The 14,485-nt window shown below is 40.0% G+C and overlaps 1 protein-coding gene across 1 annotated transcript; it reads left to right on the forward strand.

Annotated features, from left to right (window-relative positions):
- The first annotated feature begins 1,416 nt into the window (after positions 1-1,416).
- adra1aa (adrenoceptor alpha 1Aa) lies at positions 1,417-12,483 on the forward strand. The gene is made up of 3 exons (XM_044336743.1): positions 1,417-1,539; positions 5,031-6,533; positions 11,093-12,483. Exons 2-3 carry the CDS (start codon positions 5,636-5,638, stop codon positions 11,647-11,649), a joined length of 1,455 nt encoding a protein of 484 aa, XP_044192678.1. The 5' UTR covers positions 1,417-1,539; positions 5,031-5,635; the 3' UTR covers positions 11,650-12,483.
- The last annotated feature ends 2,002 nt before the right edge of the window (positions 12,484-14,485 follow it).

Raw genomic sequence — 14,485 nt, forward strand, 5'->3', positions numbered from 1 at the left:
TCGCCCACTTGTTGAGAATATGGTGAAAGATGACTCATCTGACCATATCACTTTTTTCCACATCTCTGTAAACCAGTGCCTATGGTTTTTGCACCACTGAACTCTGAAATATGCATTCATCTTTGTAATGAGGGGTTTATGCACTATATATATATATATATATATAGCTATGTAATTGTCGACGGACTGCTCTTGCTGACACAGTCCGATCATGTCCTGCATTGACATTCTCAGTCACCTGAGGAAGAGTTGCTCTTCTATTTTTGCTTAGCACTAAGGCACAAGCATAACGGTCATTAAATGTGCGCTGTCATCCACAATTTATGACCCTATATACTGATGTCTTTCTCATAGATCTAAATGCAGACGTCACTTTACTCACTGTTCCTATTAAAAACACTAGCCAGTTGAGCAGTCTTTGTGACTGAAGCTCCTGCCATCCGTGCCCCAACGATGAACCTTCTTTCAAGGTCACTTCTCTTCTTACCATCTTAATACAAAATTGGAATCAGCTGGGCCTGCGCAGCATCTTTATACATGCCACAGAGCATGACTGGATGTTAATTGCTTAATTGTACCATGCAGTGCACCTGTGTGGAAGCATCTGCATTCATTATGTTTCTCCACTCATTTATTCAGGTCTGGTATATACTGTATACTGCATATACTTTATATGCAGTGTTTATATGAGCATTATTTGTTATTCTGTTCAAAAGAAAAAAGAAAAATGAAAGAAGAATGAAACTATATAGAGTTTGATTTAATATGTTAGAAAGAAAAGTCATCGGTAGCACTCATAGCACTTATAATTACACTGTATATTATAGTTACACTAGAGTTATAAAACTGTAACATAAAAACCATATATAATACTATATAGGAGAGAATTTTTACATTTATTTATAGAGTTACATAACACTTTCAGTCATTTAATCAAAACAAATTAATTGTAACTACAAGAAACAAAAAGAGTGATTTGAAAAAAGGATTCATATTTAGTCAAACTGTTCCTGCAGTTTATTCAAAATATTACAGGAAGTTACATCAAAGAAAGCAATATCATGACGGTCTAAGTCATTAAATTAACTACTGAAGACTGAAAATACACTTACATAAACCCTGTTTTAAGTAGAGGACATCTTTATACTATATTTCCACTCATTTTTCTTTTTCTCTTGGATCAGGTTGACAGTTTGGAAGGTGAGTGACGCTCGTTAATGAAACATTTCTGAATGAAAAGTCATTTTGGGTGACTGGTTGCGGTGACGCACAGGGAGTGATGCTGAAGAGGGGGGTGAGGTGATGTGGTGGGTGGTGATGAAGGGAGGTTGGAGGGGGGGGGGGGGGGGGGGTACGTGGCTCAGTGAGAAAGCAGTGGTACTCATCATCATCTGAAGAGACTTGGAGCACCTGGAGGTCGGGCGTTTATACCGGCGGATGTGAGGGCTCTCCACGATGAGCGCACTTGGCTTTCACTTCACTGTCTCATAGCGCGACTCGGCTGTCTCCAAATGTGGCTCAGCCAGCCGGCGGGCTTCGGTGAGTCCGATAAAAAATTTATTTCAAAAATTGTATTGGAGCATTTTAAGTTAGTCATTTATTTTTCTATTTGAAAGGTTTTCATAATTATTTCTAATTCAACGTTTCTTCATTTTCGGACCGTACTGGTAATGCAGACTTTGGCTGAATTTCATTGTTTGTGACCAACTCGGCGGATTTTGGAGACAAAAAAAGAGGAATGTTTTGTCGTATATTGTGCGGAAATAAGTCAAGAAACAATGCGCTGCGCATGTTATAATTTCATTTATATTAAATTTCAATTTTGGGTTATAATTTGTGAACTATAGCGCGTCAAATGTGCTACTCTGAATGTCTATAATTGTCTTTCTAATCTGCGGGAGTTGCCTAATTTGAAATAATAACGCTCCTCTTAAAATAGTTGATTTATGATGCTATCTCTTGTTTTGAGATCTCTAAACTTAAGTCTCTTGACGCTATAGTGCGGTGCCGTCCTTTGATTCTCGCATGGAAACGATTTTCTAATAATAAAAATGTACTTTTTGGAGCAATGCACAGCGAGGTCTAATGACTATACTGACCATCACATCTACCTACAAGTCCCTGTTGCTGTGATTTTATTAAGGTGGATGTCAAACAGACTGTCTGTCAGGTCATGCACGGTGGCTACTGCTTATAGAGCTGGGTATTACCCTGAGCACCAGTGAAGAGCCAGAATGAATGTTTACTCCTGGCCAATTAAAAATAATGGAGACATGGAGCGGCTGCACCTCTCGGGCTGTCCTCAACATTTATTGTGGATTCCTGTTCAACCCTCAGTAGCAGCTGAACATTAACCACTTTAACACATTGTTACGTTTCTGCTTGGAAAACAGCCAATAACACAAAGCCTGTGTTTGTAGTTATTTGTGAAAGTGAATGTACAAATACTACATGCCCTTGAGCAAGGCACATAACCTCCAGCTACATCAGTAGGTAGATTATGGATCTGCTTCAGTACGCCTGCTCTTTCACTGGGCAACCCCCACTGTAGATGAGTGTGACTCTGTATGAATATTAAACAGATCAATGCTGGAAAAGAGCCTGATCAGTGTACATTACTTTACTGGATGTGGATCTACCTCCATCCATACTCCTCAAACTCATACAATTCAGTGAAATCAACAGGTCTTTTATCAGTAACCCAATTAAATAAACTTGTCAGTTGCAATTGATATCAAAATTAATGCTTTCAGAATCATGAGTTTAAGTCTTGTGACTGTGAAGAACTGAATAAATGAATTAAATTAGGTTTGTTAAGTAAAGTGATTGGAAATCTTCCCAACCTGTGATTAGATCAACCCTCAAGAAATAGGTCTTTCTTGTAGTTTGAACAAATTTCATCTGATAGAAATGAAAAAAGGAAAGTGAACCTTGATGATGATCAGTTGCCACTTAATCCCGTACTCTTTATTTTTTTTACTGTGAGCAGTGACAGATGTCATATCATCATTATACTGGCACTGAATATCTGGCAACTAAACACTAAACACTTATTACAGAGCTGACTGTAAACCCTTTCACTACTGAGAGAATACATACAAATGGAAAGCAAATCATGACTATATGGATCCACCATGAATAACAGCAGTCAATATGACTCAAACCTATTTTCTCCGGTTCAATTAATACAGTTTGTGTCGTAGAAAAAGTAAACAATTTTAATGCAGCAGGGACACTTAATATTTTCACCTGAAGTAATTTAATCCTTCTACAGTACAAAATGATGACAATGTAATGAGCTCCTGTGGCTAAACATGTATCTCTTACTTTCATAATTACCTTAGAGGCATTACCACCTCCTCCCTCTATTTGAGTGGGTGGGAGAAGCTCTCAGGTGCTGGTTTATGATGGCTGCTGAATGCGGGCTTTGTCGCACCGCACACTGGGAAAAGGCAAGCATGTACAGGAACTTCAATTCCGATCCATCAAACATGCTAAGCAGCTGTACACCCAGTGTGGAACAGAGATTTGTGGGGCACAGAGGAAAAGGTCAGGCAGTGGTTAATAGTGTGATGAGGAGGGGGCCTAAGACTTGAGGGGACTGCATAATGCTTCCGCTCTGAGCATTGTTAAGCGTGTTTGACCCCTGCGTTGTTGTGTAAGCTGAGGGGCTTCTGGAAAAGAACAAGGATAGATAGATAGATAGATAGATAGATAGATAGATAGATAGATAGATAGATAGATAGATAGATAGATAGATGGATGGATAGATAGACAGATAGATAGAGGACAACTCAGATGAACTTTTAATTTAGTCACAAATAAAGCAGCTTAACAAAATCCCCAAATCGTCAACATGGCCGCACTACTTTTACTTGTCCCATCTAATCTACGTTTAGTTAAGGAACATGCACATTACAAATGGCAGTAATCTGCATAGACGAGATTATTTTCACATCTGCCAAACTGGAAGAGTTTGCGTGAAAGTAAGACATTGTTTTGAAGTCAAAGGACATAACATTCAAAATGAAATTAATTCGTTGGAGATAGAGCAATTCAGGCCAAAGTCAGCACGATAATTAGACATCCACCTGAAACATTCAAATTTGGTTAGCATAGCTCAGTTTAGCATAAAAACTGCAAGCAGGCAGAAACAGCTCTGTCTAAAGGTAATAAAATTCACCTGCCAGCACCTCTAAAGCTCACTAATATGTTACATCTCACACAAGAACTGAGATTTTCTCCCCTTTGGATAGAGCTAAGCTAGCTGTTTCCCTCTGTTTCCAGTCTTTATGCTAAGCTAAGCTAACCAACTGTTGGTTGTAGCTTCATTTCAATCTTCTCTGAAAGCGAATAAGCACATTTCTAAAAATCTATTCCCTTAAAACCATTTTGGGGTAAAGGCTCAACATAACTACACCTGAGTACACACGTCAATTCATGTAAAAATGTAACACTGTGTATTGCTTTGACCTCCACCTGTATAGAGGGCACAGTGTGAAATTGATTTGTTTAGCGGAGGGATCAAAAGGGAGGTCAGGCCTATCTTGGCATAGGTCAGTTGGAGATCATATTAGCACTACAAAAAGGCCATAAAACCCACATTAGACCTTGTGTCTGAGGCTGGTTCATTGCTCACTCTTCAGCTATTCTGGTTTGGTTCAATGCCATCTGGAGTTTTAATTATGTGATGTTTCCCAGACGATTCAGTGAAACAGGCGACTGGTCAGTCTTGATATCGGTTTCTTTATTCCTCAACCTCACATTGTGTTTAGTCGATAAGCGCGAGATGAGGCTGTGGTCACATTGATTTGACAGCAACTGCTGACAGCAACTGCGGCTCAAACGCTGTCTCTCGCCCACAGTCGTGATGGATCTGAGCCACAGTAACATGGAAAAGAAAAACAAAACGCTGCAAAAGTGTAACAATACACCAAACAAGGATGAATGCTTTTCTGTTTTTTTTTTTACTCTACATGATGGATGCGTCAATTTTCTCAAAGCAGATTCTTCTGTCTCTCTTTTCAAAGGCACGGGATACTGTTGCTGTGTTGAAGCTGAAATTGCCCCTGCATTCAACAGGAGGAAGCTGGACATTAACTACTGCTCACCTACCATGTTATCCACAAAAGTGTTCTCTCACTCCAGTTCTTAAGAATATGGACTTGAATTTTGTCAACAAACTGCAGTTCTTGGTTCAGAGAACGTGCAAAGATTTTTTCTAGATGTGTACACTCATCTCTCAGCAGTGTAATAGTGCATTTCTAAAAGTGTTTTTGTACCAGCTGCATAATAGCACTCAGTTTTAACATCAGAAACATTTTCAAGATGGATTACCTGATTCCAGCAAAGTAGGTTTCATCTGCATATATTATGCTTCTCTCTGTGTACTTCTGTATGCATCCTGTAGTTTTATTTTTCTTGATGCATTGCCAACGTAATGGCTCATTTGCTCGAGGCATCATCATTCAAATTATGTTTTGACAAGACAGACTTAATGTGATCATTACTCTAATGGCTTTTATGAGAATGCCCTGATGTCCCTTTTCTCCTGTAGTGAACTTAAAAAGGTTTGTGTTTCAGTCTACCTCTGCTGCACAGGACAGTGTCGAGCATCAGCGTAGTATTGGGACAGATGGTTCCTGTGCTGGACAATATGACCCCAGCTCCTCTGACTCAGAACTGCTCCAACTGCAGCCAGGTGTTCGCCCCAGAGCTCAATGTGGTCAAAGCTGTGGTTTTGGGCTTGGTGCTAGGTGTCTTCATCATGTTTGGAATTGTGGGAAACATCCTGGTAATCCTCTCAGTAGTTTGCCATAGAAACCTGCGGACAGTGACACATTATTTCATAGTTAATCTGGCAGTGGCAGACCTGCTTCTGAGCTCTACTGTACTACCCTTCTCTGCCATTTTTGAGATCCTGGATCGCTGGGTGTTTGGACGGGTCTTTTGTAATGTTTGGGCAGCTGTGGATGTGCTTTGCTGCACTGCCTCCATCATGAGCCTCTGTGTGATATCTGTGGACCGCTACATTGGAGTCAGTTACCCTCTGCGTTACCCAGCAATAATGACAAAGCGCAGGGCGCTGCTGGCAGTGATGCTACTGTGGGTGCTGTCTATCATTATATCCATTGGACCATTGTTTGGCTGGAAAGAGCCGGCACCAGAGGACGAGTCCATCTGCAAGATCACAGAGGAGCCGGGCTACGCTATCTTCTCTGCTGTGGGCTCCTTCTACCTCCCTCTGGCCATCATACTGGTCATGTATTGTAGGGTTTATGTGGTAGCTCACAGAGAGAGTCAAGGTCTGAGAGAGGGCCACAAAACAGAGAAGTCAGATTCAGAGTTTGTGATACTCAGGATACATCGAGGCAACACAACTGTATCAGAGGACGAGGCCCTTCGCAACCGCACACATTTTGCCCTGCGACTGCTCAAGTTCTCACGTGAGAAGAAAGCCGCCAAGACCTTGGGCATTGTTGTTGGCTGCTTCGTGCTGTGCTGGCTGCCCTTTTTCCTGGTGCTACCTATTGGTGAGTATCGTCATGTCCGTCTTCTTGTGTGTGAGTTTTGTGAGCCAGATGATGTCCAAGCACTCTGCAGCATTGGTCTGGACAAAGCAAAGTTTATGAAAGAAATCAACTCAATATGGTACAGACAATATTATTTTAAAAAATGATGAATGTTTAAGGAAGTGTTTGACATTTTGGGATATACGTTTACTGGTTTTCTCGCTGTGAGTTAGTTAAGAAGAGCAATACATTTCTCATGTCTGCATGGTAAATATGAAGCTGCAGCCAGGAGATGGTTATTATGGCTCTGTCCAAAGGTAAGAAAACCAATAAACTAGCACCTCTAAAGTTCAGTAATTAATATGTTAATATGTATTTCTTGTTTGCAAACTGAAATGTAAAAACTATTTTTGGGTTGTTTTATACCAGACTATTTCTTTGCTGGATTACAGTGATTCCCTGGACTCCGTAATTAGCTTTAGAGGTGCTAGTAGACAGATTTTGTAACTGCTGGGCATAGCTGGGCTATCTTTTTCCCCCTGTTTCCAGTCTTTATTCTAAGCTAAGCTAACTGGCAGCTAGTTGTGGCTTCACCTTTACTGTACAAACATAAAAGTGATCTTCCCATATAACTCTCTGCAATAAGCGAATTTCCCAAAATGCATAACCTTCTTTTCAAGGATGCACAGGACAAAAAATCAAAACAAGTTCAGAAAAAAGATACAGGTTCATAAATTTGAGCACCTGCCATCACACATATGAGTCAGACTACTTTTTAGAAAGCTATAAATACAATTAATTTTACAGATCCATTCATTGATTCATGTCACTGCCAGCCTCAGCCACTGCTGGCAAATTTAATAGTTAGATGATATTAATTGAATTTCTCCTCCGTGGGAGCACACTGAAGTTGCTATTCAGACAAGCCTTGTGGCCTATTGAGCAGTGTAATATAGTAAATGCTTTGACTCAGCCAGGTAGACGCTCCATAAATAGTCTCTATAAATCTTTGAGATCTCTGACAGCCTACGGCACTCCCCTATCTGTAAACAAAAGCACGGAATATCAGACCAACATATATTTCAAGCACAGACCACTGAATGAAGTGTCAAGCCATTCCTCTGCTTCTTCCTCCCCTCCCTTGTGTCTGTGAGTCATTTCATCACAATACCAGTATGAGAATGACAGATAAAGCCATCACATCGGTATCAGACCTTATATGATGCTCCCTTCAAGAACACCCAGCGTGATGGAGACAAGTTTGAAGGGAAAGGGACACAGCTCGCTAGTGATGCATGCAATATAGGTGCTAGTGTTAATACGGATGGAATGTGAGAAGGAAATCCGAACCAAGTAGATATGAGACGTGACAAAACCCTCACAAATCCCTCAGGGTTTTTTATTTATTCCATGCTCTCATGCTTTTAAATATAGCTGCTACCATTTGGCTGAAGCCTCAGCTTACCAACGCTCCCTTCTAATGCTGGCGTCAGGCCGCATACCGCTGCCACATAATTCTGCAGACAATGATAGATTCAGCAGTGAATCACAAAGAAAATGGTCTGGTTTTGACATGTAGAGCCAGATAACTTGTGATTTGTTTTTTCGATTTGGTTTTTTAGAGTAAACATTATTTAGTCATCAGGGGGAAATAAATTGTGGGAATTTAATCATCTCAAAAATCTTAAAAAGATGAGTTGTTTCAGCTCTGTATTTATTTGTGGATTGTTCTCCTCTGTCCTTGAGATTTCAGAAGTCCCCCTCAGAGACAGTGTGGAGACAGAAAACAAGCCACTGTTAATTGAAAGAGTAACTGGCAACAGAGTTTTTCTGCTGTGTCTGATTGTTTTGTTGCACAGTCAGAAATCACAGTGTACTGATGCACCCTGGAGTACACTTCCACATCACAGCTGAAGGGAGAGGAGTTACAGTAAAGATCAGAAAAAAACTCAGTTGGTGTTAACTTGCTTCTTTAAGCTGCAATAATCAATGTTGTTATTTAAACAATAATGTGAAAGGGGTCAGTTGCAGAGAATTATCACCCATAACCAAGTGTGTGATAACCCATGGCTATGCCCTGGAGGCAGGATATTTTACAGTTTAACAATAAACTTTATTGTACAAAATGATATCAGTGCACTAAAACAGTAAACTTTACTGGGAATTTAATAATTATAAATAATTATAAATAAAATAACAGAACAAAAACTAAAAACTTGAATTAAGAAAAAGGATCAAATATACATAAAATGCTGCCTATATAACTTAAAAAACAAAACAAAACAAAACAAAAAAAATGGCACATATCAGACAACATATACACCAATACCAATTTATCTGTGATAGGCCAATAATATCGGCTGACTGATATATTGGTCGGGCTCTAATTTTAGCATCTTTCAGCTCATTGTTTTGTTTACTGCTTGCAGCTGTACTGTTTTGATTCAGTCTCATCAGCACCATTTTCAGCTGCAGCAGGCAGCTGTTTTCAACCCACTGTAAACAAACAGGAGACAGACAAATTAAAAGGAGAGTGAATATTGGACTTACATTCATCAGATGGCCGGAAACATGACTCCAAATGAATGTTAATGTTGCTCCATAGCTAATGGATGTGTACATACGTCCGCCATATCAACTTAAGGTGGTGATAATATGTCGGGGTTGTGCTTGCAGCTTGTATTACTGTCACCAAGGGCCTAAAGAATCAATGACAGCAGCTTTAAATCAAACATTTTTTACTCATTATTTTAACATCTATGGCACTGGGAGTCATATCATGTTTTCATGGCAATTGTAATGGTACAATCTTTGAATGTTTAATGTGGGAAGGAGAATTTTTTTTCTTCCCTTTCTTTCTTTTTATCTCTCCCAGGAAACACCATTTTGTCAGTGTTTGGTCAAAACCTTTTTTTAGATGGGCCAGAGTGAATTTTTGAAGAGCCAACTTGTCATATAATTTTCCTCAACCTGAAACATGTGCTTTAATCGAAGTTAAAATCTCAACAATCAGAGCACACAGTTTCCACATGACAACAGCCAGTGATGTTGCATTGATTTTGGACAACAATACATTTATCTAACAGCTGTGATATCCTTCTTCTTCACTCCAAAAATGAATCTATCAAGCAATAATAGAATTGTTCTTTTTGGCACAGCTGGGGACAAAATGAATGAGTTGTACAGCAAGGCACAAAATAATTTGCTCTCAAACTCTCTCCACCTCTTCTTTCTATCCATCTTTATCACAGTCTCATTTTTCAAAAACCTATGGTTAACTGTCTGCAAAAGCCTGCCCAATAAAGCATTTCAAAGACAGCTTCTTCCCTTCAAGAAGATAGATAGATAGATAGATAGATAGATAGATAGATAGATAGATAGATAGATAGATAGATAGATAGATAGATAGATAGATAGATAGATTGCACATAAGTAGTCAGCCATTTAATTATTTTAATGCTTCACTGGCAGCCACTGGATATGTGCAGAGTCACTTACATTTACAGTGACAAACAGGCCTGTGTGTAATGTGTGCCCGTTAAGCCATTTTCTCTACTTCTTCATTAAGGATCCCACTCACACTGTCTGCTGTAAATGCTTCCTCTAATCAAGAGCGGCACAATTTATGACAGCAATTTTAATAAAATCCTTAACCTTGATGGCAAATAGGGGGCTTTTTTCCCCTGTGGGAATTAAATAAAGCCATTAAAAAGAAATTGTCTTAAGTAGGTGTAAATGAGTGCGATGATATGTTTCTCAGTAGTCTCAGATCATGTGCTTATTTCATATAAATACAACCTTCAATGCAACCGGTACTGGAACAAGTACTGGAGCTCTAGAAATGTATTCTAAATGATAGCAATGCTGGTCTGTCAGTCGATTAGTCTGTCAGTCGCTCAGTTGGTCAGTCAATCAGTTGGTCCACCACTTTGTCCCAGACTAAAGTATCTAAGCAACTACAAGATGAATTACCAAACATTTTTGCACAGACATTCCTGGTTCTCAGAGGATGAATGATGACTTTGGTGATCCCCTGATTTCTCCTCTGGCACCACCAGCAAGTTGACATATTTGATTTTGAGTGAAATATCTTGGCAACCATCGGATGGATTGCAGTGAAATTTGCAACAGATATTCAAGGCTCCTAGAGTATAATTTCCCATAACTTTGGTGAACCCCTGACTTTTCATCAAGCACCATCATCAAGTCAAAATTTCTATTTATCCGGTACCTTGGTTTATGACCAAATCCCTGCAAAACTAATGACATTCCCATCAACCTCAGCTGTACTTTGTACTTAGCAAATGTATGTGACATTTAAATTTACATGTAACATGTAAATGTTAGCAGCTAACAGGCTAAACTAAGATGGTGAACCTGATAAATATTACCCACTGAACATCATCATGTTAGCATTGTCACTGTGAGAATGTTAGGATTTAGCTCAAACCTCTGCTTTGTCTAAGTACGGCATCACAGAGCCACTAGCATGGTTGTAGGCTCTTTGTTTTCAGATGTATCAAGCTGTTTGTATTTTGTCGTTCCTTCTGCTGTAATACGTGTGTCTAATGTCTCTACAGGCTCCATGTTCCCTGCATACAGACCTTCAGACACTGTCTTCAAGATCACCTTCTGGCTCGGTTACTTCAACAGCTGCATAAACCCCATCATCTATCCCTGTTCCAACCAGGAGTTTAAGAAGGCTTTCCAGAGTTTACTAGGAGTTCACTGTCTGAGAAGGACTCCCAGACCACATCATCATCATCATCTAAGTGCAGTTCAGAGTCAAACGCAGGGTCACAACCAGCCCCTGACTCTGGGCCTGGACAGCAGGGAGACGCCCTGTAGGCTCAGCCCCTCCTCCTCTATGGCCCTATCAAGAACCCCTTCCTCCAGGGACAGCAGGGAGTGGAGGGTCTTCTCAAGTGGCCCCACAGGCGGGTCTGGACAAGCAGAGACAAGCAGGGCTAAAGTGGCCAAATTCTGCAGCAAAAGCTTCCACCGGACCTGCTGCTGCATTCTCAGTGGTGGGACTGCCCCACAGGAGTCAAACTGTGCCCAGCCCCCCCCAATTGGAAACCTTCCCACCATTAAAATCCACCAACTGTCCCTGTCGGACAAAGGCGAGCCCGTATAACCACTATAATCCCTCATCCATTAGTCATGATTCCTCTCTCAAGGGCAAAAAATGAGTATATTTCCTTTGCTCAGTTAACATCACAAGAGAAGAGCTGTGATTGAATTATGGCTGCTTTGAAATTTTAAATTGAAATATCTTTGCGTTGATATTGTTGCATGATATTTCCTGGCCTTTTCCCCTTTAAGAGGATTATGGCTTGTTGGCCCTCTAAACACATACAATAACAAAATATGGCTTCAGAGATTTGTCACCATATTACAGAAACAGTTACGTCTTTTTACAAAAATCTGAATAAATCAAATTTGAACACGTAGAAGAAGGCACTTCCATAAGGTGGACCGAAAGAAAAGCTGTGAAAGTATTTCCTTAAGAGGACCAAAAGATTCCTTTGGTGTTTACATATTTTATATTACAGAAGAGCAGTTCAAATGTATAAAAATGTAAATAAGAAACTTTTCTATATTGCATGATTTCACCAAATGCTACAAAAATGCTGGTCAGTGGTGCTCCAGTTGTCTCCAAAGTTTGCCTAATGCTATTCCTGTTGTCAAAGTGTTGTTTGTGTACTGTTCTGTACACAGTGAAAACCAAGGAACCTCGCGTACTTCCATGTCACATTACAATAAATTTCTATGACATATTCCTAACAAGGGATTCATGAGGACATTTTTGGACTCGTTTTTGTTTTGTTTTTTCTTTTTTTTTCCTTTGGTTGATTAACTAAATATATAGCCCCAAAAAACGTTCAGTTCATCTATCCACATTCCCACAATTTCATGTACCTCCTAGCAGTGCCAGATGGATGTCTTAATATACTTCTGTGGAATTTTATCTGACCTTGTGGTTGATGACCTCAATCCTGACCAGCCCCCAAGCCTCTTAAAAAAAACACCAGATTTAGAGATGTCAAGTTAAGTCATACACAGTCTCAGACATTCTTCTCTCGGGCCGTTTTCCTTGTTTCTGTTGTTCTAAGTCTCCAACCACGTACAAAGAGTGCAGATTCTTTACCCTGGCCTTCATACGATCCTCTGTGTGGGCGCTGCTTGCTGGTACAAAGGTGAAAACTTGAGTGTTTTTAGTGTGAGTTCAGGACTGCGAATTATCTCTCTGTTTACGCAGAGACATCAAAGGGCAAGAGGACAACTTCTCTTCCAGCAGTATTGATTTATTTTCTCCTGGCTGCTTCTTCTACAGTACCAAGATGTACTCCCTTTGTGAGTGCGAGAGGGGAAGAGATGCAGCCGGCATCATTAAGCCAATCTCCCCTTCCGCGCATTAAGTTCAGTCGTGGAAGTGAAGTCGACAGACAGCTTTCCCACAGGGGAGGGACCAGCAATGCAGTGAGAGTGCTCGTCTGTGTCCGCGTTGTCATTGACTGGCATGCCCGTGAACCTCTAAATCACACCATCTTTGCTCAGATGCCATTAGGAGAGGAGCCACCAGCCAAGCAATAAACTACAGATGGTACAGATGACCTAATTCACCCCTCCCACTATTGTGTCTCTTTATGCAGAGAGTGGTGGGATTATGAACAAAATCTCCACCAGCAAATACCTGTGTGCCATGCTTTATAAAGATATATCATCTTCCGAATGCAGTAGCTGTAATGAATACTATAATTAGATCTGCGGCCTTGCAGGAGTCAGATATAGACTGGAACAGAGCAAGATCACCCCTCCTGTGTTTCATCAGCACTCCCTGATTTTATCCTGCAGTCTAATTGTATTTATTCATGGTGAAAATGTCAATAAGTGGATCATTTTTAAAAAATCTTTTATTATGCTTTAGTTCCTGAAAGGTGCAAATAGCTGAGCCCACAATCACTTATTCTAAAGGGGAATAAATTGAAGCATGAATGCGTATACAGTTCTAAAAATGAATGTACATGATGATATTGTGGTGATGACAGATGTGTTCTTATATTAGTGGTGTCTGTGTTTCAGTGGATAGTGAGCACAGCAAGCACTGCTGTGACTCATGTTTGAACACTTCCCCAGGAGGGTTTAGCTTTGTAAAGTCTTCCCGATGCTTTTTCTCACTCTCTCTCTCTCCCTCTCTTCCAAAGCTCTCATCAGTTGGGTGAAGATGTTGACATCAGGATTCCCTTCTCTGGTTTAATCAGTGCACTCATCATGATAAGTCCTAATTGGACAACTGTCAAACAGCCGGGTAAGGGGGAGGGTTCACTCCAACTAATCACAGAAGTTTTGTTGATGTGTGCAATTGCTGTGACGTAGCCGTTGTCGCGTTCAGTTCATTTTACTGGAAGGGTCCCTGCGGGGGAAGCAGGGACTATTGCTACTGTGGATCTGATGACTCTGTGCCTCCACCTAGTGTCTAATTGTCTCTCTGCATTTAATCTACTCTATTACTGGGATGTGGTGTGACTCAACAAAATAGCTGATTTCTTTGAATTCTAAACTGGAAACACTTACATGTCAAGTACTATTCTTGTAGTTGGTTGAGGTTATAGCTAATAATAAGAACTTTATTTACTGTTGGGTTGTTAATCTGCAACAATGTATCATATTTTATAAGGTTTTGTATAAAGTAGCAGAAAAAACACTCAGATGAAGTATCTCAGAACATTACATCAATACTTTACTAAATGTAGTTTAATTTCCAACACTGCTTTTAACCAAAGTAGGTCAGCTGAGCATACAAAAATGTAAAATTTGTCCACAAACACAATACATATGGAGTACAAAGTTTCTAAAAAACTGTATTCTTACTTAATGGATCTTTTTTGGATTTCAGTTTTTCCAAAATTAAACTTTTAGCAGTTAGGAAAGATTTATGAAAAAAGTCAACAGCTGCTAAGTAACTAAGT

The sequence above is a fragment of the Thunnus albacares genome, chromosome 2, assembly GCF_914725855.1.
Source record: "Thunnus albacares chromosome 2, fThuAlb1.1, whole genome shotgun sequence".
Classification (NCBI taxonomy): domain Eukaryota; kingdom Metazoa; phylum Chordata; class Actinopteri; order Scombriformes; family Scombridae; genus Thunnus; species Thunnus albacares.

Excerpts from the sequence above, each read along its gene's own strand:
- adra1aa (XM_044336743.1), top strand. The coding sequence starts at position 5,636 with ATGGTTCCTGTGCTGGACAATATGACCCCAGCTCCTCTGACTCAGAAC. Across the intron at positions 6,534-11,092 it reads TTTCCTGGTGCTACCTATTG|GCTCCATGTTCCCTGCATAC; the intron begins GTGAGTATCGTC and ends ATGTCTCTACAG.